The sequence below is a fragment of the Leptinotarsa decemlineata genome, unplaced genomic scaffold (genome assembly GCF_025532065.1).
Source record: "Leptinotarsa decemlineata unplaced genomic scaffold, Ldec_3_MD MMD2_tig00078422_RagTag_RagTag, whole genome shotgun sequence".
In the NCBI taxonomy this organism is placed as follows: Eukaryota; Metazoa; Arthropoda; class Insecta; order Coleoptera; family Chrysomelidae; genus Leptinotarsa; species Leptinotarsa decemlineata.
In genome coordinates, this window is record NW_027412747.1 from 23,505,763 (window position 1) to 23,533,603 (window position 27,841).

The 27,841-nt window shown below is 37.8% G+C and overlaps 3 protein-coding genes across 4 annotated transcripts in view; 2 read left to right on the forward strand and 1 right to left on the reverse strand.

Moving 5' to 3' along the window:
* The first annotated feature begins 537 nt into the window (after positions 1 to 537).
* LOC111509317 (uncharacterized) lies at positions 538 to 3,483 on the forward strand. Its single transcript, XM_023165036.2, has 2 exons — positions 538 to 821; positions 3,142 to 3,483. The coding sequence occupies exons 1-2, from the start codon at positions 804 to 806 to the stop codon at positions 3,436 to 3,438; spliced, it is 315 nt and encodes a 104-aa protein (XP_023020804.2). The 5' UTR covers positions 538 to 803; the 3' UTR covers positions 3,439 to 3,483.
* A 450-nt stretch (positions 3,484 to 3,933) lies between these two features.
* Positions 3,934 to 26,164, forward strand: Rich (Guanine nucleotide exchange factor subunit Rich). 2 transcript variants are annotated; one of them, XM_074186439.1, is made up of 18 exons: positions 3,934 to 4,258; positions 4,313 to 4,420; positions 4,478 to 4,630; positions 4,702 to 5,223; positions 5,345 to 5,662; positions 7,701 to 8,271; positions 8,454 to 8,731; positions 9,250 to 9,397; positions 11,441 to 11,550; positions 11,604 to 11,735; positions 11,830 to 12,069; positions 12,152 to 12,266; positions 12,333 to 12,621; positions 16,738 to 17,006; positions 19,732 to 19,948; positions 21,338 to 21,604; positions 21,703 to 21,891; positions 23,853 to 26,164. In XM_074186439.1, exons 1-18 carry the CDS (start codon positions 4,118 to 4,120, stop codon positions 24,205 to 24,207), a joined length of 4,422 nt encoding a protein of 1,473 aa, XP_074042540.1. In that variant the 5' UTR covers positions 3,934 to 4,117; the 3' UTR covers positions 24,208 to 26,164. The 2 variants fall into 2 exon arrangements, with proteins under 2 accessions (XP_074042540.1, XP_074042541.1); XM_074186440.1 differs by having other exon boundaries at positions 21,377 to 21,604.
* The window catches only part of LOC111509308 (endoribonuclease Dicer), a 31,497-nt gene continuing 29,449 nt past the window's right edge, over positions 25,794 to 27,841 (reverse strand). The window contains exon 15 of the mRNA XM_023165026.2: positions 25,794 to 27,840. Coding sequence (XP_023020794.2) covers positions 27,690 to 27,840 — 151 coding nt within the window. The 3' untranslated portion in view covers positions 25,794 to 27,689. The remainder of the gene's footprint in view (position 27,841) is intronic.

The window sequence follows — 27,841 nt, forward strand, 5'->3', positions numbered from 1 at the left end:
TCTTTTCTTACGAATACGCCATCTATGGGATAAACAGAGAACTCTTTCCTTGAATTGAGTTCTCTGTTGATTCAATAGATGGCGTTTTAGTAAAAGAACTGAATGGACGAAACAAAACAATTTTCTTCATGAATTCAGTTCAAATGTATAACTTTGTTGTCAATAAATGACAAAGAGAAATGTTTAAAACAGAACAACTGAATAATTCTACTCATAATCCAGTATAATTTAAATTAATAATATGTGTAATGAAACTGTGAGGAGATAATCATTGTTTCTAGAGAAAATCGGAAAGAAAAATTAACAAATTCAGGGTACATTAAAACTTTCAAGGTTTTCATTCAGATTATGTATGCATTAGTTTTGGAGTAAGATCGTCCCGCCCACCAGAACATTTTTTCTTTTAGACTACGTTCTTCAGTTACTGAAGAAGAAAGAAAAACGTCACCATATCCTATTTTTAACTCTTGGTATATCATATCATGTAGAATCATTAAACATTTATTTTTACCTGCTGCGCTTAATTGCGTTATCTTTGACATTGCAAAGCATTACATAACACCACTTCTTGGGCAACTCTAACTCGAATATACATCGGAAGGCCGATGGACATTAGTCCACTGCCAATCGCTTTCTCTTCATACATTGCAAACACTGATGAGCTGTTCTAAAATCAATAATTAGTCGAAATTATAATCGCACAACGTGACAGCCATACAGAGTGTCCAGTTGTGTTTCAATACCTCTTGAACGAAAGAATTGTGTACGGCGTCTTCCTTATAGAGCATTGGAAGTGATGTAAGATGGGCGCTATTTTTAAGGTAAGTCTACATAGAATGTTTGTGGTGTTAAGAATTTCGAATACTACCAGAAAGGAGTTGGCAGAGTTTTCAGAATGACTCGAGTTTCGATATAATTTCAAAGTAAAATAAAAAAAAGGTTTGTCATTTCTCTTAGACATTTTCACAAAGATGCCAATTAAGATGACAAAGATCAATCTCTCGCACCAATAGCTTGCAAGTATTTTTAATAAATTCACATAAAAAGTTTTTGAGCAATGAATCGCGTATTTCATTTCGCTTTCCCATGGCAAACCAGGTATTTTTTAGTATTTTCTGCCGTAAGGGATTAATGATAAGGAAAAAATGTACAATAAAAGATATCTTTTTGGTAGGTTTCAATAATAAAGGCAGTAGTGTTTCATCATTCGTTGCCAAAGGGTCGCTATTTCATCAACAGTTCTAAATTCTGTCAGATATTTATCTTTCCCTCCCAGGTTAACCACCTATCGAGAAATAATAGTACTTTCTTTAATACAGTTTTCTTTTTATTATAAACTCTTCACTACGCCTCTAGATGGCATAATTTTGTCAAAATCAACCATACTTTTTATTTCAACCACAAGAGGGCGTTGGTCAACATTATTTGTCAATTACATATTTCCTAATTCAGAAGAGTAGAATTGCTAGTCTTTGGAACTATGTTGTTTTAAAATAATTCATCAGTGTTCTGATGACAGAAATATTTTTACACCATTTCGATATATTTATTTCCGTGTAAGTGTTCTATGTATTCTGATTTAGTCAGTATTCATTTAATAACTACTTTTTCAAAACTTTCAGACTTCATATAAAATGATCTACTTGAGACGGCTGTGTTATGACCAAAATATGTCCCATAGTCTCCCATGGTTATGAGACACTCATCTGGTGGCACTTTGATGTTGAGGGGCAAGTTTCTGTGACCTATATTCTAGTCGAGGTGTTTTTTTGTCATTTTTAGCGGTAAATTTAATTTATTTGAAACTTATTGAATGTATAATTTGATCACAGTCGATCAGCCATTACGATGTTATTTTGGCAGTTTACTAATCACACTACAAAATTTATAGGTTGACAGTAATCACCCCAAAATTCTCAAAATGTTAGTGTTCCGTGCTGAGTGTCCCTTCTGAAAGGTATTCTGTGGTTTTATTCCATATCAAAGTTTGTAGAAATGACACTGGATTTTCTATCAGTTATCTATATGACAACTGACACTAATGACGAATACACGGAGTAGCCAGCTCTTAGAGAAAGCTGTGCATGGGCACAAACACTGTTATTCAAAACTTGGATATGATATGTCTAAAGTATATTTAACAATAACAACAAACTGAAAACACACCACAGGTCTCATCAGTGGTGCTAGGCTGAACCACAAATGCTTTGCTACACTGAATTGTTCTCAGAGAACAAGCCTAAATGAGGTTCAGCCTAGCAGCTCTCGGAGAACCTCGCTTATCTTTGATATTCGAGAATTGAGTTCGATACCATAAATTGAGTTCGATATCATAGATGCCGTGTTCGTAAGGTGAGATGCAATCGCCCTCAGTTGATCAAATAACAAAAATAAAAATCTTTATAGAAATTCGTATTTCACAGTCAGAGACAAATCTGTAAAAATTGTGAAACTATTTTAGAGGACCATTGTCGCAAGGACGGTACAAAACTCGAGGAAAATTGTGCAACAAAGACATCTTCTGATAAATAATTTTATCATACCGGCTCACTTAACAATACCTTTTGGATTTACTAGTCATCATGAATAGCTGAGTTTTACATTTCTATTGCTATAAATAGATATAGAAAAAATATATTAATATTTGCGACTACAATTCCTTATGGCAATAATTGACCTTATTAAGTGATTCGACCCCATGGTTGCCAACTGCGGTAAAATAATGACATTTGCTAATGAATATATAACCTAACTTTCTGAGTTCCTTCTGCATTGTCATTTTTGGGACATAATTGGGACAGACTATCTTATATTTCTTCATAGCTGATTCTTCATTCTAGAGCCCCAACTTAATATAGGACGAATGGAAATCTCTTTTCAGACATATTCTGGAAATCTCATTTACCAAAAATGAAAATGCAGAAGGAACTTGGAAAGATAAGTTATTTATTTCTTAGCAAATGTCATTATTTTAACGCAGTTGGCAACCATAGGGTCGCATCACTTAATAAGGTCAATTGATGTTTACCAAAACTTTGAAGTATTGAACCCAGATGTCGCCTACTCCTACATCCCGATTAGTAATGTGTGAACTTGATATAGTAGAATTTTTCACGAATTCGTCAATCTATTTCGTTTCAGATCGTCTTCTTTCTAACTCTACTTTCCTCTGCCCTGGCCCAACTGGGAATCATACGTGATCTGGTGGAATTCAACGTGGCTGGTCATCCTGTCCTCCACAAAGATCAAAAGTGGGAATTTGATCCAGATGTAGGGAAAAGGCGATCCAGGCAATATCAAGAAATCAACGGAATTCTTGGAGAGAAGGCAATAGAAAGGCTAGGGTTAGGTATAGATGGGTACGATAGGGAGAGACTAGAGGACCAGCAGAGGCGAGATGAGGGTCATCTAGGAGGGGTGGACTATTTAACCCCGTGAGAAAGGATTACTGTATTATGTTTGAAATAAATTATTTGTTCTTTTTTTTTCGATATTTATTAGATTCCATATCCTAGATAATTACTGCTTCAATTTCTTGAAGTTTGCACTACCAGAGTTTGAAATGATTTTGTTGTGAGAGTACCAACTGACAGATGAAGAGTTTGAATTTGGAATATTTGAACTTGAATAGGTGTAAAAAAATAGAACTAAGGGAAGTAACGATCCATGTGTCCACCAGATATCGCCAGGAGAACGTTTTTTTGGCGAGTCTAAAAAAGTTCCAATTTGGTTTTGTGAAGAAATTGAAGTGTATATGCAATTCCAAGCAGTTTCTACAGCTTTATTTAGGCTAATGTTCCTGTTGAAATGAATATATTTTCAAATTATATAGGCGTGTTCCCTATTATCGTCTACTACATTCAGTTGAAGCAGCTTCAATCGCTGAAAGCTGCTAGACGCAAATAATAAACAATATGTTAAAGGTAACTGTCAATGTCATTTTATGCTGTCTGTTCTGTTCTTCAGTTTTGAAAGTAAAAAATAGAAAGTAATGATATGAAAAGCAATGATACAATAGTCAAAATTTTCTGGAAAATAAAAAATAGGTACTACAAAATGAAAACTTGAAATGTAAGATGTAATTATTCTAGAATCACCCTTTAATGAAGAAATTAAAATGTATTTTCCTATCGGCTGGCCAAAAGTTATTAAAATCCCTGATTTGGGTCAATCAAGTATCAGGCATATAACCTGTAATAGGGACAGGATACTGTTTGCTGTTGTGACCGATGATTCATTAGCAATATGGTTCTACAAGGTAAGTCGCCAAGACCAAGAAATTACATCCCATAAACGACAAATCCTCTTCCAGCCCTGTGTACCCATAGTTTTTCAACGGCGTTCGACAGAATCCATAGAAAAATTTGGGACAAATGTTATTGCAGAATGGAAACCAGATTCAAGCATGATCGTTATAGCAGTAAGTACAAATAATATCTATATAAACTGATGAATACCAACGTTTGACTTCTTGTAGACTTCAGAAGGGCACCTGCTCTATTACAAAATCGGTGTTCCGTCCGACCATAAAGGTCTCTACAATCAAACAGACTCTCCAAACGCGAATCTACGCAGAGATAGTGCCGAGTTGTTCATCAAAGAAACCATTCCACCTCTAACACTAACGTTGGTAAGTTTCCTGCTATCCAAGATAGCTACAATTCATCCAAAATTACTATATAATAAAAATCTGTCTTGCAGAGCGATGAAATCATGGTGTGGGACGGCAGGATAACCGGAATGGTGTGCATAACGATGATGGAGGTCATGCTCTCCACAACTAACGGTCACGTTCTCAGATACCGATGGGACGGCAGTCAGAACAGAGATTACACCCTGGATCTGCGAAGGATACCATTCTGCATCAACCAGCAGGTGTCGAAGGCAATTCCCATCGTCGAAGAAAACACATATATCATAGAAATTGAATACTCTCCGCTAGTCGGTGGATTTTCTATAGTCCTAAACGATGGAAGAGCTGCTTTTTTGACGGCTTCCTCTTTAAAATTCGACCCGAATCAAGTGCAAGGAATTTGGGCTCAAGGTATCGAAGACGCCACTTCTACGACAATAAATCACAAATACAGGCTCATTACTTTTGGCAGAGCGAATTCGGAATGCGTGGTATATTGTGTTGACGAAAGTACTGGTGGTTTGGAGATATCCCATAACTGCGTCCTGAGCAGCAAGGACTACCCAGGGTGCCCCGGAACTGTGAGCAAGGTATGACATTCATATCTACAGGGTATTTTGAAAATTACACCTCAGTTACGAGCTTTGCCGCATTTTGTAGTTTAAAGATCCACGTATATTTTGATGAATGAACTGTATTATCATCATTTAGGTTCTGTGGACACCTGACGGTTGCGCGCTGGTCGCCTCGTGGTCCAGAGGGGGCATAGCGATGTGGTCAACTTTCGGCGCCCTGCTCATGTGCTCCCTCGGCTGGGACTATGGCCTCAACATCGACATCCAGAAGCGCAACCCTCTGCAAGTGGCGTGCATGGAATTCGCGACAGAGGGTTACCAGCTGTGGATGGTCCGTCGAAACTTGGACAGGAGCGACGCAAATGGCAACGTATCGCCTTCGGAGGATCACTGCAAGACGAGTCTGGTGCAGCTGGATTTCGTGAAGAGTGCTCTCACTAACAACCCCTGCATGGTGAGTGATTATTTGAGAAAATACAAAATGAATAAGCTGGCGTTATTACACAAGCTTCGACCTATTCGGAAGTGTGCCAGAATCTTCAACTAATGGCCACTCTTCAAAACCATTGCCAGAATCTTCAGCTAACGGCCACTCTTCAAAACCATTGTCAGAATTTTCAATTAATGGCCACTCTTCAAAACCATTGCCAGAAGTTTCAAATAATTGCCACTCTTCAAAACCATTGCCAGAATATTCAACTAATGGCTACTCTTCAAAACCATTGTCAGAATATTCAATTAATGGCCACTCTTCAAAATCATTGCCAGAACCTTCAACTAATGGGCACTCTCCAAAACCATTGCCAGAATATTCAACTGATGGCCACTCTTCAAAACCATTGCCAGAATCTTCAACTGATGGCCACTCTTCAAAACCATTGCCAGAATATTCAATTAATGGCCAGTCTTCAAAATAATTGCCAGAACCTTCAACTAATGGGCACTCTTCAAAACCATTGCCAGAATTTGCAATTAATGGCCACCCTTCAAAACCATTGCCAGAACTTTCAATTGATGGCCACTCTTCAAAACCATTGCCAGAATTTGCAATTAATGGCCACTCTTCAAAACCATTGCCAGAATTTGCAATTAATGGCCACTTTTCAAAACTATTGCCAGAATCTTCAACTAATGGCCACTCTTCAAAACCATTGTCAGAATCTTCAACTAATGGACACTCTTCAAAACTATTGCCAGAATCTTCAACTGATGGCCACTCTTCAAAACCATTGCCAGAATTTGCAATTAATGGCCACCCTTCAAAACCATTGCCAGAATTTTCAATTGATGGCCACTCTTCAAAACCATTGCCAGAATTTGCAATTAATGGCCACTCTTCAAAACCATTGCCAGAATTTGCAATTAATGGCCACTTTTCAAAACCATTACCAGAATCTGCAACTCTTCAAAACCATTGATTATTCTGTTTGTCAATCTTGTGCAGGCTAAATAATATGCCGTTTTGAGGCAGATCCTATAATTAGATTTCATTTTATTTCATTTTTATTTATCTCAAGAAAATTTACATTTTATAGACACGTCCAAACCTTAACCCAAATACTATAGATAAAATGTGTGAAATATATAAAACATAAATGTGTGAAATATATGGAATATGATGTATAAAATGTAAAAAAGTGTGTAATGTAATGTAAAATGTCTGCATTTTAACATAATGGTCTGGGTAGAGCCTGCGGAGTTTGAATGGTATAAAACTCGATATTCCATAAGTTTCTCCTCCTCTTTTCAAACAATATTACCTTCACACGGATCTAAAAACTCCACTATGCTGACAAAAAACGCATGAGAGTCGCAGGTGTCTCATGGTTAACCCTACATCAAGTGCTGGAATCTCTGTACCCATCAGTCAACCCATCAATAAACCAAAGTGTTATAGAATCCATCCTGGCAGTCTGAGATGACTTCCTCAGTTCCCGACCTCAGCCCACTTGATCTGAGGAAACTAAAAGTCAGGTTTTTAGATAAGCCAAGGTCTTCAACGTTCTTCAAGAACCCCCCTTGCATAGGATTATCCTTATGAATCAGGAGTGGATCGATTTCCGCGGCTTTCATGTGGATTTTTTGCTGAATGGGTTCCAACTTGATGGTAGCTGCATTGAAAGTAATTCTCCGACCCCTGCTTTTTCATGGTGATGGCTCATCCAGATGAGAGGATCCGAATTGTTGTTTGGGAATGTATAACCATGGAACAAAATAATTGTGATGCAAACTCCTAAGAAGGTGCATCATTTTTCCGGCCTTCACGACGAGTTTTTTCAGCTCCTCTCGAGTCCATCTCTTTTCTCCAAAAGAGTAGAATAAAATCAGAATGGCAAGCACCTCCATTGCAGCAACTTTGATTTTTCTCGACAGCTCTTGTTACATTGTTCCACCCTAAGATGGTGCTGCACATCTCATCTCTTCCTGTATTATTATTATTATACCATGTATAAACCTCACACCGCAGTGACCATCTCTGCTCTCGCTTCCAGAGCCACCAAAGCCACCTGTACCTCCAGGGCGAAGACAAGCTCTACGTCAACTCGGCCGACACCCTGATCCGCGCGTTTTCCGAACGCTCGAAGAAGGACGACTCGTTTGGCGAAAACCTCGGCTCCTTTTCCACAACGCACGCCGAGGGCCGACAGTGGTTGGTCATTCCCATCCCCTCCACTTACTCCTCAACCAATTGGCCGACGCGATACTCTGCCATCGACGCTGACGGGGCGAACGTGGCGGTCGCAGGCAGGACCGGCCTCGCTCACTACTCGATGCTCTCGCGGAGGTGGAAGCTGTTTGGCAATGAGACGCAGGAGAAGGACTTCATCGTCGCCGGCGGGCTGCTGTGGTGGAGGGACTATCTTGTGATGGGCTGCTACAGCATCCTCGACGGCGGCGAGGAGTTGAGGTTCTATCCGAAAGAGGCCAAGTTGGACAACAGGTTCGCGAAGATTGTCAGGGTCGCGGCGCCAATTTTGCTGATGAACGTCCACCACGACCAGCTGATAACTTTCGGGTCGGACGCGCAGGTGTGCATCTGGCAGATGCGACAGAACGATTCCGGTGAGTATTATTTCATTTGATAATAATAATTCTTCATTCATTTTCGAATGAAAACATACAGTTATAAAGTATATCTGAACATAATGTCGCTTTAACAGTGTACCTTGATGTTTTTCACTAATCCGGCTCGAAGGACCAGCCATATGCGTGCATATACTTACATCTGCAATTTCTAATTCTAGTAGGTGACGTGGACTTGACGAAACTCCAAGTAGTTGACATATCCGCTCTGGCCGTCCATCCGGCTTGCATAGCTTCCATAACCCTGACTTCTCTGAGAACCGAGACGGGCCGTGGCCACCATAACGTCTCGGAGAGTATGGTGATGAACGTGAGCGGACGTCTGTTGCTTGTGCAGAGGGAGGTGAGAAGCGGAGAGAAATATACCTGCCTGATGCCGACGGTGCTGGCCAGTTGCGTCGAAAATGTCTGGGTTCCCGTGCAGAGGAGATTGGACAAGGTGAGTAGGTAGATTACAAGGCGGTTGTTGTCGAAGCTTGACTTTGCAATGGACCGCCTTGGGGAGTCTCGTTTGTTCTTGATATTCGAGGCTCGAGTTCTCTGATGATCCCATAGATGGCGTTTTGGTGGGGAAAACGTCATCGGTTTTACTGGGGTGACAGGCGTTGAGAAAAAAAAACAGTAGAAAAAGTATCCTCTTAACAGGAACCTATTCGATAAACATTAAGTGGTGACCTGGCTTTAAATTTCATTGTTGGTAAACATGAATCAAAACTGTCAGCGTCAATAGTCAAACTAATTCCATTGATTACAGTTTCAAATTTTTCAAATAAAACCTGGGTACTAGTTAATCCTTATCAAATATTGTCAATTTTGAACTGAACCGCAAAAATCCCATGTGGCGCCATCTGCTGGAAAAAAATGAAGTGAAACGAATCCTTATTGAAAATAATTAATTGAAGAGAATACTTTTAGCGTGTTTTCATTTTTGAATTGTTTTTCTTTTACACTTCGTAGGCCCATTTAACGGAAGCACTTTGGCTCTTTTGCGGGGCGCATGGTATGCGAGTGTGGTTACCGTTATACCCGAGAGATGGCGACAAAACACATACGTTCATGTCGAAAAGGATTATGCTGCCTTTTCATCTCAGGATTTACCCTCTTGGTAAGTAATTGTAAAAAGTACATACACTAATTTTTACATTGTTATTGTTCCAAATGGGGCAAGTATTAAATATTAGAATAAATGACCAGTGTGTAAGAACATTGAAAGAAAGAACAAGTAAGTCTTTTATGCAAAATAATATAACGAATTGTCCAAATCGCGAACTTGTGGACTATTCGAGGATTTTTTGGGAGAATAACAATGTTTCAAGTCTCATTTTCCACAAAGTGTGAGGGAAATAGGAAGGTAATAATTGATTTCTCGGCGTTCAAAACTGGTCTCATGTTTATGTTCCACTATTAATATCCTGTAAAAATTTTTTGTATACACGATGAGCTTCTGTTACTGCGCACCACTTTCAAAATGGAACTCCCAGATTAGATATGAAACAGTATACCTGGTGGGGACAAATCCTAATGCGCCATAGTGGATGTCTAATTAACTACACTTTGATAGATAAAAAAGGGAACTATATTATCGATGGTGAAATTTGGCGGTAAATTAAGAATTTTCAATGAGGATCTAGATTTATTAATTGGAATAATCTGTTATGGTAGAATTTGCTGCATTTTGAGTTGCTATTCATGATTTTCTGTTCAACAGATGATCGATTCAGAATTTATATAACATTTATAACTTGGTCAAATTAGATTTATAGAAAGGTAAGTTTTAACTTAGCTTCTGCAGAAAAAAACAATATAACACAATGAAGGTCAATAAACAAGTAACAAAAAAACCTAGTAAAAAAATTAATTTCGCCGGTGACACAACCTAAACTTAGTTGTATAGTATTTCCAATACCAATTGGAACAGCACAGAGAAGGAATTACCGCCTCGACATAGGCGTCGGCATATTTTTTTTCAGTGGTAGTTTTTCAGTTACTTATTCTTACAATCATAGCAATTGATCACCCCATGAAAAAGTTATCTCAACTGAATTTTTCCACCATGGGTAATTATGAAAAACTTTGAAATTCAAGGTAGCTGATTTCTGAGTCGAAAACTCTATTATACAATGAAAACACAAAATAATAGAGGCCAACAAAATTGCTAGAAAAATCAAAATTCTTCTTCGCTATATTCGGATGAGGTGGAATCATCATCAGGTTGAATAACGATCGGATTTATGGAACTTTGCACATAATATTTGTTCTCTTCTTTTATAACGTTCTTCCACACATCACTATTACCTACTTCATTCACCACTCGCCTTATATTGTCAAGCACTACAGCATTCAAAGTCAGTGACTGATTACATTTCCGCAAGCTTTCTTTCATTGTGGCCCAAACCATTTCAATTGTCCGCTTTTTAATCTATTGTTGACAAATTAATTTGCAAGTAGTGGTTCCACTAGTTAATTACCGAAAAATCAATAAGGATAATCATCATTTAACAAACAAAGTCTACATCTGACCAAAAACTTTAGGTATATAAACAGCTAAACCTTGTCTTTAGATTCAGTATCAGTTTGCTTCTCCTGAAGATGCTAACGCGCGAAACGCGCGTCGAGTGCAAAAATATCAGTATGGTGTTAGGGTAATTGATCTCTAGAAAAAGTTTGCAAAAATCGGTTTGCAAAACCACTCACTACCTCACCTAACCCCATGAACACACGGCACTGATAAAGAAATATTGTGAAACGGACAAAAAATTAGTTATCAGCCAGTCCAGCTGGCCGAACCTTTATTCCTCAACTACATTTGATAGCACGTTTACTAAATATCTGGGCGACTAGGGGCCACAGGCAAGAAATGTTTATGACTGTACTCTTATTTTTATTGCCGTTCCAATTGGGAATGGATAGACTATAATATATGATTGAACTATAACTTTTCTCACTCCACTATCTTTCACAGTTATTCAGTCATACCAACTAATTTGGTGCAACTTAATTTTGGCGGGTAATTCGAAAATTATTTGTTACAATAGTGTGTTTTTATGTTACACCACTACACATTAATTAGGTGTGTTTCTTTAACACGTTGAATCTTTTTGTCTGTAGTATATCCAATAATATTTTTTTAATTTCATCACGATTTTAGCCATACTCTTTGAGGATGCGATATTATTGGGGGCAGAAAACGACACAGTCTTATACACATCAGACTCAAGCTCGCCGTTTTCACTCCCGCTGAGCGTTTTACAACGTACGGTGAGTTTTCAAGTACCTCCAAGTCGGTTGAATGATATTCGTTCCTGTTGTAGAGTCAAGTGTACTTGCACCAGATCCTGAGGCAGTTGATAAGAAGGAACCTTGGTTTCCACGCGTGGGAAATAGCGAGGAGTTGCATGGGACTGCCGTACTTCCCCCATTCGTTGGAGTTGCTTCTGCATGAGGTCAGATATCTAAACTAATTTGTTTTTTTGTTTGTATGTTTGTTTGTAATATAATATTCTACACCGATTATTAAAATTTTGTTGGGTAATAAAGGTATTGGAAGAAGAGGCGACTAGCAAGGAACCGATCCCAGATGCTCAGCTGCCGAGTATCATAGAATTCATCATGGAATTTCCCGTGTATCTAGAGACTGTAGTTCAGTGTGCGAGAAAAACTGAAATAGCGCTTTGGCCTTATTTGTTTTCAGCGGCGGGGAAACCCAAGGATCTCTTTCAGGAATGCATGGCCAAAGGACAGCTCGACACTGCTGCTTCGTATCTGATCATTCTCCAGGTTAGCAATACTCATTTTTGAATTATTTCGAAATTATTTTTGGTACGTAAAGGTGAATAATTATTTATTGATTCCGTTTTAGAATTTGGAAACGTCATCACTGAGCAGGCAATACGCAACCCTGCTTCTGAATACCGCATTGGACAAATCCAAGTGGGAACTTGCCAAGGATCTCGTGCGTTTTCTTAGAGCGATAGGTACTGTATCTTAAAATCCAGTAAATTCAATCGAGTCACCATACACCTTCTATTTTCGTCTTTTAGATCCCAACGACGTGGAATCTGAATCGCCGCGTACCTCCTTCATCTTACCTCCCAAACTCGGTATACCTCAACCTCCTCCCGCGGTCAGCCCCAACGCGGAGGATCTCTCCCTAATTTTGGGAAACGTTCAAGGGCCGAGGGTGAGGAGTTACAGCACGACAGTCTCGCCGAAACTGGTCGAGAGATCGAACAGCATGGTGAGCAATATCGGCACCGTGGTGGAGTCTCCAGTACCTGATAGAAAAAAATCTGTGCCAAATTCCGTAGGAAACGTTAAGAGTGATAGTAGGTTAGTCAGCTGATAACTAGTAATTCGAATAATGTCTATTTCTGGGAGGAAGTTCGGTTAATAATTCAATTCTCACTTAGAAAATAGACAGTTAGTATTTATGAATGATGAATACAGTTACAAATTGACTGTGAGCAGAGGGGTTCCCCAGGGTTCTTTTGTGATGTTCACTCCAACTTTGGAAGAGGAATGAAATACTCTGAAAGAATTCCGATTTTCAATTGTGGAATATCATTGACTTTAGGTCGATGACGATCACTATCTTGCACTGATGAGTGGCTAAGGAGCCCGAAAACGGTCTGCAAGTGTGCCCGTTCCAAAATTGAAGGTCGACTCTTTCAGTTGTATTGCCAATTGCATATGTAGGACATTTTCTGTGAAGATTCCTGCACTGACGCCTGTCGGATATAATCCAACGCCCTTCGTGGTATTAGCCAGGGGAGTAGTTGTTTTCTGAAAGGCGTCAGTCCATTAAACCTACTGTGTAGGTATATAGAGACTGGCTTGATCGTTTGAAGTTCCATTTGCTTTAGATTTGTATGCAAATGACAAATTTCTACCCTATCAACAAAACTGAAAATTGACAAATTTACAAATGAGATGATATCAACTGCAAAGAAGTTGTTAAAAAAAGGTTTATTGTCTAACAGGAGTCATCCGAATTACAAGACAAATATAATTAAGTTTACATCTATGACTAAGTACGAGTACAATGGAATATAAAGAATAGCATACAAAATTAGCAGAGTAATAGACTAGTATATTATACAAACAATGATACATTCATATAATAATAAAAAAAAACATTGTTACTTATTTTCAAATTGATTACTTCCTTCCTTTCTTTGGAAGATTCTCCCTCATCCCTTTTTTTTGTGTCAAGATGGAGTAGTAGGAAGCCAAAAACTTTATTTCAAAAAAAAAAAAAAAAAAAAAAAACATACTGTAGAATTCTGTACTCCACTCCGCTCACCTATCCCGATACTGTACTCCAATTGAATCGGTAGGCTACATCGGATACCGATCTGCTACTGCTGGGTTGGTTAACGGATCGGAGTGTTTCTGACTTCTCTCTGCGCGGCTATGTCGGGGCCGCGTACGTTATCTCTATATTGTCTGTCCGGCTATGATTATCGGTCAAGACTGCCGGGATCTATTCTGGAGATTGTGAATACTCGCGGGGCGTGACTAACGACCGGGTTGAAAGCCCGGGACTTTCCTGAGTATTCTCCAACAAAAACGGTATTTTGAAAGCCAGAAATAACCAAGATGTTATTGAAATTCTCTGTAAAACGTGGGACTAATAATGGAAAATCAAATGAATTGCTGGTAAATTGATGAAATTTAATACACATACTTAGTAACTGCACTTTTTCATTCTGTAACTGTGATTTGATTTATTCATTTAAGTAGGACAACCCTAATTTACAAAAAATAAAATAGTTTACATACTTATTTTACACTAAATATAACTTATAATAAATGTAAGTATAAAGATATATAATAAATTCAAGTATAAATATACATATACACACATATATACACATACATATATACATACCTATAAATTCAAATACAGTATAGAATAATGGTGGCTTTTTTTTTCAATTAAAATACAAAATCAAATTTTGTTTGAATTCTGGTATACTTTTGACTCTTTAACATATTGTGGTAAACTATTGTACTGAATGGATCCTTTAAAAAATAAACTTTTTACACTATATGAGGTACTCTGCCTGTTTACATATAAATGATTCTGGCTCTAGTAACTTACCCATGTAAGTTGGAGTCAGTTCACGTATCATTTTATAGATATAGATCATAGTTAAGTACGTCAGTCTTGGCTCCACAGTAAATAACTGTGAAGTTTCCAGCATCAATGATATAGGAGTTGACCTACTACATCGCAATACTATTCTGATTGCTCGATTTTGTAGCTTTTGTAATTGGGATATTTTATTCAGATCAAAGCAGTATAGTAATGCAGGGCAATATTCAAAATGAGGTTGCATGATAGTCTTATACACAGTTATTCTGGAATTCAGACTTGAGTTTTGGGACACTCTAGAAAAGAAATATAGTTTTTTCAAGATTTTTTTTTGATATATTCAAAGTGGCTACTAAATAATAAATGATTATCCAACATAAATCCCAGATATTTAAATTCCTTTACAATTTCAATTTTTTCATTGTTTATTTCTATGTTAATGTTACTACTATATATTTGTTTATATTTATAAGGTGTAGTAATTACACAACACAACAAAAAAATATTTTTTGAATGTTTCCTACACTAAATTAGTCAATTTCTACTAATTTTGGGGTGATAAAAACGAAAATAACAATGAAAAATTTTTATTAGCTCTGGTTTTTGAGATACACAGTACTTAATCTTAAAGAGTAGTTATACTATACGTGAAAAGTGAAAGTACATAAAACAATATTGTTATGTTTCTTTTAGAATATTTTAAGTACAAAATTAATAAAAAAAAACATTATTCTTAGTGTTTTGACAAATAAAAGAAGTTTGTACCACCAAATTTCAATTAAGTCCATCCGATTCATTGTAAGATCGCTGTCGTTTAGCTTGTCTTTTATAAAACACTTCTGGAGCATCCCTACACACAGACCAGCAGTAGTCTGCAAGCATTGCTTCATTCCAACGGCCCTGATATCTCTGTTCCATTAAGGCAATGTCTTGATGGAATCTTTCTCCATGTTCGTCACTCACAGCTCCACAGTTTTGTGGGAAGAAATTAAGATGAGAGTGAAGAAAATGAATTTTTAAGGACATGTTGCGTCCAAGTTGGTGGTAAGCTTGAAGAAGCTCTTTAACCAATGCTGTGAAGTTATCATCTCTTTTGTTACCTAAAAACCCATGTACAACCCCCTTAAAGGCTTCCCAGGCTCTTTTTTCATTTCCTGTTAAAATCATGTCAAAAGCAGGATCATTTACGATTTCACAGATTTGAGGCCCAATAAAGATGCCTTCCTTGACTTTAGCATCACTCAACCTAGGAAACTTTGCTCTCAAGTACTTAAAAGCTTGTCCTTCCTGGTCCATGGCCTTCACAAAGTTTTTCATGGCTTTTCACAAAAGTAAGGCAATGATAATTATCATTGCCTTACTTTTACTTACATTCAACGTCAATTTATTCATTTTCAAATATAATAATGATATATGGAGTTTTAGACTGGGGAAATGTCGTATTCCTCATTTGGAAAGGGTTTTTATTATGCAAAAAGCTTCTGTGCGTTCAATTGTTGGAACCAGATTCGATTATTTTTGCAAACCAATTTTCAAACAAGTAGGAGGTGTTATGACTCTCGTCTACACTATTTATTAATTTACGGGCAAGCCCATTTAAAGTATAAATTACAATGTTAAATTATAATTAAAATAAAATCAGATATTGTACTGAATTACAAATTGCAACTAAGAATAGCTCGAAAGTGGTAAATTTAAAGTTTGAAAGGGGTTAATTTTAGAGTATAAAATGACAACAAATAATGAGCAACAATATAACATACATAAACTATACACTGAAACATTAAAGCACAGCATTCCGTAATTGAGTTTTAAAATGACGCAATGAGATGTTAAACATGTCAAGATCAACGTTACTATTGGCTTATTGTAAGATTCTTGGAATGCAGCTATTGAATGTTTTTTGCTGTCGAGCTGAGCGGTTTTTAACATGTAGATACATTTTTTGTAGGAGTTCAGCACAACTGAATTTGCCGTTAATAATATTGAAAATTAGTGTCAGGTCTCTCTGTTTCCAGAGAGGACATGCTCAGAGATTGCAGTAGCAACTCATACTCGCAACGAACACCTGATTCATATGCTAAGTATCGGTGTTGGACATTTTCGTATATGTTCTTAATATAAGCTACACAATGAGGGGACCCGACAGAAGAACAATACTCCAGATGTAAACGGACCAGTGAACAATAAAGGGCTTCAATATACGAATATACGAAAATCTTATGTATATCACAACATATTAGTAACATAATATTGATATTTTTTTCCAAATTCTTTGTCATCATAAATTCTCAAAACCTGCAATCCTGTGTTTGTAATAACATTCACGAATTGAATATTTCTTTCAGAGCCCCTTCGAACAATAATAACCCCGAAGAGACTTTCATAGATGTGATATTACAGAAACACGCCCGTAGGTTGTTGTCCGTCCGCCGTTTGACCGACTTGGGCTACTTTGCGGCCCATTTGGATTTCCATTTAGTGTCGTGGTTGGGGAAAGAGAGAGATCGCGCATCTAGAGTAGATGATTTCGTCAAAGCATTTAAGCAAGTCCACGAAGACTTCAGTTGGCCGTATCCTACCCCGTCGTTGGCGGTGTCTAGAAAAAGTATCTCTTGTAAGTATGAAAAGCTGTGTTGCTCTTCGGATAAAACATTAAGTATTTGTTTGCATTCTTGAAATTCATTTGTGGAATCTGAATCCTTTACTCCTGAGGATAAATCATTCATTCATAAAGACTGAAATTTTAGAAGTTATCGTCCTTATCAGAGAAATACGAAAGTAATTTCTTGCTCGGGTTGGCTATCAATGGAATTCAAAATTATAACACATTTTATAAAGTAAGTATTTGACAGGAAAAATTTGCGAGATCAACCTCTGTCAGGTACCTTGCATATATGTTTGTCAGATATAATTCAATATCCAGCGTGGCACTATCCTGGAAAGTAGTTGTTTTCCGGTAAGCTTTTACCAGAACCTACTGTGTAAGTACGTTGGAAGAGATAAATGTTTTGAGAATTCATTTCTAAAATTTTTTTCTTACACAGTGTGACCCATTTTTAATGGAAACACCCCCCTAAAATTTGAAGTTGTAAACCGATTTTAATAATTTTTTTTTTGAAATGTCAAGTACTAAAAGGTCTACTTCGGGACAAAATTTGAAATGTTCATTAAAGTTTCAGGGCATACTACGAATACTAGTCGAAAATCGGGATTTTTTATTACCGATTTTTTTATTGAAAAAATCACTACGCCACTGGATTCAGAGTGCCTCTAAACAGGTGTGACCAAAATTTCATGGAAAAATATTCATTATTAACAAAGTTATGACAACTCAAAAATTCGAAAACTCACACAGCTAACAGTCACAAAAAACACCCTATATCAACAGATATAGCCATGAGAATATTTTTTTATGATTTCAACAATAAAGTGCCGCCACATAAAAAAAAACAAATAGCGTAAATATTTTTAATGAAAATAACGGAATTACATTCAAGTTTTCACGCAAATTAACTAAAACTAAGACCTAATATTTTAATTTAAATTTTAGTTGCCATGGAAATGATATTACAGTTTGACACTTGTGAAAGATTTAAGTGTACTATTGTCAACAATATTCACCTTACAGTTCTTCGAATTATTTTGTGTCATGGCTGCAAGATTGAGTGTAAGAGAGAAAATTGAAATTGTACGCCTTTCGGGAGATGACGTTAGAAGTGCTAGAGAGGTTTGTAGAGTATTTAATGAGAGACATCCAGATCGTCCTCGTTTTAGCTGCGGTACAGTAAATAAAATAAATAAAATATTCAATGAAACTGGTGCAGTATCAAAAATGATTTCAAAAAGTAATCCTGTACAAAGATGAAACAGGAATGACTGGAATGATCAAATCATTTTTGATTATTTCGGAAATAATCCTAATGACAGTACAAGGAATGCCACTTTAGATTTGAATAATCCACGAGAAACTATTCGGAGATGTCTCAAGGCGAAGAATATTAAACCTTTCAAGCCAAAATTTTTACACACACTTCGAGAAGGCGACGAAGCAAGACGCCTGGAATATTGTTTATGGGCCCAAGGGGAATATTTAAACAATAGAAATTTCCTATAAAATATTTTATATACCGACGAAGCCACTTTCACTACAAATGAAGTAGTGTCATCACAGAATTGTCGCTATTGGGCAGCGGATAATCCTAACTTGGTAATAAACTGTAAAAGCCAGTATTCCCAAAAAATCAACGTCTGGTGTAGGATATTGAACGAACGAATTATTGGTCCTTTCTTTTTTGAGGAAAACATTAATGCGCAGAGGTTTCTAGAATTTTTAAACACAGAGTTTTGGGATGCTATTCACGAGCTGCCACTCAATGAACGATCAAATTTAATTGTCCAGTTAGATGGGTGTTCAGTTCATTATGCCAGAGCTGTGAGGCAATGGCTCAACGAACATTTTCCAAACCGATGGATAGGCCGTGGTAGTCCGTTTATAGAGTGGCCACCCAGATCTCCAGACCTCACAGTTTTGGACTTTTTTCTCTGGGGACTTCTCACACAAAAGGTTTACAAAAACCTCTCAAGAGATAGAAATGAACTTTGTGCAAGAATTCGACAGGTATGTGACGATATTAGCCCTCAAGAACTAAGGAATGTAATCAGAAACATTCGTAAGCGCTACGTAACATGTATCGAAATACGTGGTGGATTAGTAGAAGCTACTAGAATATGAGTTAGAATTAATTGTTGCACTGAATCGAAACATTTCAATAATTAGTTATTAGTTACGTTTATTAACATTTTTTGCTTCATTGTTAGTTGAATTGTGTGAATGTAATTCCGTTATTTTCATTAATTTTTTTTTTCATCTGGCGGCACTTTATTGTTGAAATCATAAAAAAAATTATATATTGTGACTGTTAGCTGTGTGAGTTTTCGAATTTTTGAGTTGTTATAACTTTGTTAATAATGAATAGTTTTTCATGAAATTTTGGTCACACCTGTTTAGAGGCACTCTGAATCCAGTGGCGTAGTGATTTTTTTTCAATAAAAAAAATCGCTAATAAAAAATCCCGATTTTCGACTAAGAAAAAATATCGTAGTATGCCCTGAAACTTTAATAAACATTTCAAATTTTGTCCCAAGGTAGACCTTTCAGTACTTGACATTTCAAAAAAAAAAATATTAAAATCGATTTACAACTTCAAATTTTAGGGGGGCGTTTCCATTTAAAATGGGTCACACTGTAGATATATATCTGTCCTTGACACAATCTTCAGGCATATTTTGAGATCATGTTTTTCAAAGCATATTTATTATCATTCAACTTTCTGATCCAGCTTCGCAATCGCCGCTAGAGAGCCCCACCGCCCACATTGAAGACCAGCTCCGTTCGCTCAAGGTGGACGTCTACAACTACCACACGAGCTCGAGCATGGTGGGCGACAGCGGCTACATGTCCTTCCAAGACCTCCCTTGCACTGGCCTAATCACCCCTGCGAACACTCTAGAGCAGTCGAGTCGAATGGCAGACACGGAGATGGGTGAACACGGAACGTACGTTTATATGTTTAGTATTGTTCGCTTCATCATCAAATTTAATCTGTGTTATGTTTATAGTTTCTCCGACTTCACTAGTAAAATTTGAATGTTCAGACGATAATGACAATAATTTATTAAATATATACCAATAAAAAACTACAACTTAACTCAAATTCCAGAAGCACGTATTAAAGTAATTGGTAATTCGATAAATAGTAACCTCCATTGTTTTCCATGATTTGTATCAATGATCAACTTTTCAATCTTCATTGATTTGAGTGTGACGTACATTTCAGATGTTAGGCTATAATGTTGATATTTTAACTACTGGTACCAGGCTATATTGAGTTATATCCAAAGTCTGTAGATGCAATATACGAGAGTGTTATGAAACGTTTCTGAGCTCAAAGTGAAGATGGCAGCACTCGTAAATTTTGGCATTTTGGCGCGTAGTTGTTATGTAACAGTCATTTGAATGAGTTGATGTGTTTTTATGAAAATGGACAAGAGCGAGTATCGCGAGCTGTCATTAAATATTTGTTTTTGAAAGGCAATACGGCTATGCAAATCAAAGATCAGTTGGATTCTGTGTATGGCGACTCTGCACCATCATTTACTTCAGTGAAATTTTGGACAGCTGAATTTAAACATGGCCGTAAGAGCTTGGGACACGATGAACGTTCGGGACGTCCAAAAACTGCAATTACCGACGAAAACATCGCCAAAGTTCACTAAATGGTGCTACACGACCGCCGAATTAAAGTGAGAGAAGTAGCAGAGGTTATGAACATGTCAAAAGAACGTATTTTTCACATATTAAATCAACATTCAGACATGAGAAATCTGTCCACGCGTTGGGTGCCGCGCTTGCTCACGTTAGATCAAAAACGTGTTCGAATGAACATTTCCAACGGTCTGTTAGCGCAGTTTAGGCGCAGATTAAATACACTATTATACGCCCGAAACAAAAATACAGTCCAAACGGTAGACTGCAAAGGTGGAACCGGCTCCAAGGAAAGATAATACTGTTTTTTCGGTTGGGAAAGTGATGGCGACTATTTTTTGAGATAGTCATGAGTTATCTCAATTGATTATCTTCAAAAAGGAAATACCATGAACTGCTTCACCATCCGCCTAACTCACCAAATCTAGCCCCAAGCGACTTCCGTTTGTTCCCTCATCTAAAAATTGCGCTCGGAGGACAGATTTTTCATCAAAGAAGAGGCAATCATCTCCGTGAATAATTATTTTGCAGAGAAAAAGGCCGAGTACTTTTTGGGTGGGTTACAGAGATGGGAGCATGGCTGGGAGAAGTGTATAGAATTTAAAGAAGGTCGGAAAATTTTCAACCACCCTCGTATTATTATGTAACAACTTTTGATTTGATTGAAATCCTTCCGACAGGAACAAAATCGACCTCATAGAACGCGATCTGTTCGACAGGAAAGCCTCCGGTGCTTTGACACCCGGCCTGCAGCTCGGCCTGAAGACGACGACACTGGCGTCCGTTGCGGACGAATCCGTCATGAGCGCTGTCAGTTCCGTGTGGGGCGACGACAGGGATCTGAGCGTGACGGGCACCGATAACTGGGAGATCCCCTCCGCGCAGATTCTGGAGCAGCTGTCGACTGCCGATAGTAAAGGATCGCCAAGAGCCGAAGTCCAGTTGAGGTAAGAGTTAGAGTAGCTTATTAAAGTACAGTGGCCAAAATTTACTTAAGGCATCTTGGAAACCTCTCAGCGTGGTAATTTTATCCTATATTTTATAGGTATCTTCTGCAATTGTTCATGGAGGCAGGTTGCTTGGAGTGGTCGCTGCTCTTGTCGGTTTTGTTACGAGACGCCATGGCGGTAGTGCGAACCGTGAACGCCGCCAAATCTCATGATCAGTCCATAGAAGCAGTGTCCAGGCTGCGACAGGGCCTCATTATTTTGAATTATTGGACAAGTACCGAATGGTAAGTGCAAAACTTCTGCATATGGCTTGTAATGAAACTTTAGTCTCTATTCGGATTATTTTAGCTGTCTACTCGGTTGGTTGAGGCGGGGCAGACGACTTTCTAGCATTGGATTTATTGTTACGTTTTCCCCGTGGGTCCGACAATAATTGACCACACTGTACAATTGAAGTCAACGTTATTTCGCTACTACACTGCCAATACAACACAAAAACTTCAACTGAACATCAGACTAATATCAAATGTCTATCGCCTTATTACCTCACTTCGCACTGCACTTTCAACTAAACTATCCTCTTCTGTCTGTTGATAGTGCTTTTATATCCCGATGGAAGTCTTCTTAAGCAGATAGGAATGTTCTTAAAGCAACGCGAGAGCTAGAACTGTCGGGAAGCACAAGTAGAGTTGAGCGCGACCTTAGCCAAGTCATAGTCGACCGACGAAAACTAGCGACGGTCGGCGTTATTTTTTTAGGGGATAATTGTAGAGAGGGAGAGAAAAAATATGCTTTATTGTTCGAACAATCTCAAATCAAGGTGTTATGTAAAATACACACACACACACAGAAAGAAGAAATGGGACAATGAATCGACACTGACATTGTACTGGAATTTACTACAACAATAAAGTCTAGCTCATGAGAAACATCTTACAACATGTTAAAACAAGCTTATGTTAGAATGTGTCACATTGGGGAACTGGGCGAAACCTTATTGTAATCAGCCTACCTCTGGTAATGCGGGGCTCTGCCAGAAGTGACCAACTCTTCCTCTGTTACTCGTGGAAATACACATGAAAGTGCTCACTTCAATCTAAGGCGGTGGCTGGGGATGAACAGAAATCTCCACCCCAATCTACCGCTTGGAATGAGGCTGGACATAGCAGATCACGTTCAACAGCAAGGGCACTTCCTGCGGCGGGCGCCGCAGGAAGTGCCTCCACGGAGGGAACCCCAAGAAGGTTGAAGAAGCCGCGCAACGACAGTAGTATCGCTTCACCTTCCAAAACCTTCGCGGAGGCCACCGTGAGACACCTCAAAGTTGCCAAAGAGTGTGTGTTCGACGAGTTTTGGCCTATACCTGCCAATATAAAGATGTCTCCTAATGACCTGTTCACCTTCCAGGAAAGGACAGAATGGACGATGACCTAGGAAGACAACTCCTCGGGAGGATGTACAATGGGTCACGTGTGGCCTAAGTGCTGTGAGTCTACACTCACCCTCCCTACTCTACAGATACGAGATACCAGAGAAACCTAAAAGAGGATAATAATTAAACAATATACACAATTTTTTTAGTTGCGTTTTGCCAACACCAGTAAATATGCTAGGCCGGTTCTGGCTCATTTCTATTGAGATTCTCATGGGAAATGGCTAAGATCTTTCGTGGCATTTTTGGTTCCTTTCAAGGTCACGCGTACGGCAGACAATCGAGCAGCGTTATCGCGGTTTGAAAGATAACGATTCGAGCGAAACTGATCATAGTACGCCGAACCAAGCAATACTGCGCAAAGCGTAACACCAAACTATACCGCGCTCTCATTGGTTGGTGTCACAGAATCGGCTTGGTTCACCGTACTATGTATACGTTTCGCTCGAATCGTTATCTTTCAAACCGCGATAAAGCTGCTCGTTTCTCTGCCGTACGCGTGACCTTGAAAGGAATCAAAAATGCCACGTTGGACCTTAGCCATTTCCCATGTAAATCTCCATAAGAAATGAGCCAGAACCGGCCTAGCATATTTACTAACACCGTTGCTTTCGGTAGTGAGTTAGCATCGGTTTTAAACGCTCTGCTTTTTTATGTATTTTTGAAAATGTTATAAAAGTGTTAATTATTACCTGGAAAGGGCTTTCTACAATATATTGTATATTTTCTCAAACAAAAATTTATCTTATTTTCATAATTTCCGGTTCTCTAAAGTCGCGTCTTTCACTAACACATATTTATATTCCATTCCAGCCTTGGTTATAAAGCCTTCATGTTAGCAATACAAAATCAAATTTCCGTCCTAACGAGAATCTTGGAAACCAAAATCCAACATCACCAAATCGTCGAGTACCAGCAGGCGCTGTCGGCGACCCTGAATAAGGTCACACCAAAGCAGCCGCGTTCACGAAAGACCAGCTCAAATCATGAAGGCGGTAACCAACCGACCGCTACTGTTGAAAAAGGAAAACTGGTTTCTAGCAACGGCTCCCACCACTCCAACGAAGCTTCGAGCGAAGGGAACACGGGGACTCTTCAGGAAAGTATAGATAGAAACGTCACGGATAATCCCCTGATTCCTGAGAGCACAGGCTGCGTCGTGTCTTAATTCGCTACAGTACAGTAATGGATCTTTACACATGTGTCAACAATTTATATATACGGCACGAAGTGAGAATGATTGAAATCGTAACTGGCATTGTTTAAAACTATCGCATTTGCGTTCTAATGATTAAATTCTTCCCCCATTTAATGTTCTTATTTATCAATAATTCACGATATAGTATATACGAAGTCAATTCGAATGGCATGGAAACTAAATAGTTACCGAACGTCGGCAGTTTCTTTGTACGGCATGGGCGGCGTCATCCACCCAACCATATTTAACATTATGTGTGACGAACCACGTTCAAAGATTTATATTCATAATCGAGATAACCCCCTACCTCGTTGCGAACCATTTCTAGAGTTTGTACCTTGTTTTCTTCGTAAAACTCGTATAGAATTCGGCGTATAACGTTTTTGTCGGCATTATCAACCATTTTAAGTTTCTGATTATTTTTTTATTGTTTTACGGAATGATCAATGACATCTCTCTAACAACAGTATAAATTGTAGCACGAGCAAGTTTAGTCAGTTCACAAATCTTTTTCGAAAATATCGTTTTGTGAGGCCCCACGCACTTCACTTTACAAGTAACTGTAAATATTTAAAATAAGTCTTTGGATTTGAGTATGCGTCTTCATTTAAAAATTCCGACGCCGTAGAAATATCCTTCAACATTGTCCACTCCATTATAAGAAATATCACGAAAAGGTCTCCACAACACCATCTTGATTTAATAACAACAACAGTCGGTTCCTGCTCTCAGGTATTTGGATGTCATCCCTTTTCCATAGAAGGCCTAATTTATATCTATCGCCTATTTTTCATCAGTTTCAGAAAGACGATTTCGGTTGATGAGAATTCCGAAAAATTCAATCGAAAATTAATGTTTCATCATTCTTATCAAGTCATTGTTGTCATTATCCTTTTCGCAAATGTGCAATGAATGCACTCTGAACACTTGCTTCTTGTTTTCGAATTACAAGCCTACCTCAATCTACATTTGCTCGCGCAGAGTATATTATGACCAATCAGTAAAAGCGGACTTTCATTTTTGATGTGACGTGCCAATCTGTCAAGATGACATTTAGAAGCACTGCCAACGGTATGAACTCCTCTCAAAACGGATTTTTTTTCATCACTTACTTCATATTTATGCTTGTCCACTGTAGGCGACAGTATAAAATTCGCTGTGAAATACCCGCAATAACTTCAAACTGTCGTATGATAGTGATACGTCATTAATTTCTGATTTTGGACTGGAACTAACATGTATGTACTACTAACATGTCCAAAAGCAACTGCTTGAAAATCCTTTTTCCTCGCCAGAACAAAAGTACTGTCTAGCATCATCAGAAGATTGCTAAGTCTTAGTCATCTCCTGATGTTTTTGACTTAGTTAGCGAAACACACTTGGAGAGTCAGTATTTTTGTTCTGGTGAGGTTATCAATCGATAAACATAAACGTTAACTATTTTTCCTCTTGTAGAAGTAAAGGATATCGTATAAAAGAATGTTATTATGTTGATGCGCATGTGTAATGATCCTAAAGTGTAACTATCGAGACTGACGATTTTTTTTTGCCAAGGGAGTATCGATTCACGATTTTCAACATCTCTTGCAGAATTGCAAAATTTAGAAAATTTTCAGACGATCTCACGTTCGTGCAGATACAGTTATCGATTTATGAGAATTGATTTTAGCAATAATTCAATTACTAGATACAAATTGGGTGATAAAAGGGTTCGAAATTCAATCACGAGATTTGTTGCAGATATTTCTCAAGTAAGGGTAAGACGAATAACTTTTTATACTGTTGATATCAATATAACCTGATAAGACTAATTATTTTTACTAATACTCTTCAATTTAATGTTTATTGTATATTTATTCATATGTATATGCATTATTTTGTTGTTAATTGTATTATTATGTTGTATAATGAAAACTTTTAGATAACAGTATCGTCTTATTTTTCTATTTTGGGGTGAAGTACTGAGAAATGTCAACACAAAAAACTTTATCAAGCTGAAACAGTGAAAAACCACTGTTTATTCTCTTCCTCTAATGAAAAATTTGAAAAATTGATGGGTTTGTAACAACCCATCTAAACGACCAAGACTGAATAATACTGTTCATACATTTGGAGTCGGAGAAAGTAACATTAACATGAAATATAGAAGCAAACTGGTGAGCATTTCAAAATCTTACTCATAGATATTATAACACAGTGCAGGCGTAAATAGTTTTCTCTTCTCAACAAGGTAAGAAATATCAAGATCAGAAAACGCTATTGCGGCAGACATTATGAAAGGCGATGCAGTAACGATCGAAGTACAATACCTTGCCTTTTCTTGATATTATGATATTTATCGCTTAGTTTTCAGATTCTTGAAACGAATATAAAACTGCTATTCAGATGGGAATGGCTAATCCGATTTCCAAAAACTGAAAATGATGTTCAACTGAATATTATTACTTTCTTCCCCGTGGGTTAACCACTAGTTGACTACACTGAACAATAATCAAGCTTAACTTTATTTCACTTTAAATACAACAAACACTTCAACCATTATTCGAATGACTATCCCCTTACTAGATCGCTTCGCGTACCGCACTGTAACTTCCACTTGACTGTGTCGATATGCTAGTGGCTAGCGTTTATATGTCGTAATTGAATGCGGTAGAAAATTCGCCGGAATTCCATCTAAGTCGGTAGCATTATTCATGCTAGATCTAGAGCGGCAGCGAACATCGTACCTTCGCGCCCTTTTAGCTACGTCACAATTGGTTTATGGTTACCAGTGGCGGCCGGCGTTATTTTCTTTAAGGCATAATTTACAACAATATCGTTGGTGTGATTGAAATTGTTCTGAGAATGGTTCTCTGGACGATTTCCAGCAGTGAAGATGGTTTATTGATTTTGTTAATGTTCGTCAACCTCGATTGTGTTGGGTCCCGTTTAATTTTGCGGTAATTTGAAGGGTCTAGTAGTTTTTCAATTTCGCTGTTATATTCTTCCGTTTCTGAAGCGTCATGGCATTTGCCTTGTCCGCTGGAAGAATCACTGTAGATTTGTAAATAATGTTCAATATTTTGATGCAAAGTGTTTGACCCAAGTCAGTTTTGGGGTTGAAGAGAGTTATTAAAGAAGTAAGACACACTGGCTATAAGCTAGTTCACTTTCAAATATGAAATATTTTTTGAAAAATGAGAATTAAAACTTTCTAAAGTCTTTGTACCACTTTTATGGGAAAGTTGTTGAAAATTACGTTACACATTATAATTAAATGTTATATTACTATAAATCTAAACAATATCCTTAACAAACATTCATTTTAAAATTTATACTCTAGGTTTAGTATATCTATTTTTTTAAACTTCAGTACCACAGTTGAACATTTCAAACTTAATGTGAAAATTCCCACAGAGGCTCAATTGCGGTGTTGAAACAAGCCAGTCTGTCTCTTACATTGTACAAACCTTTCAGGAGGACAAAAACCTCAGCGCCATCTTTGCGGCCGCCTTCTTCGCCATGGCTTTGTTGGCACCTACACCATAAACCGTTTTTGGCGTGCCGTTGAGCATAACTCTAAGCGGTACCATCGATTTACGACTTGACATATACTGTACGAGCC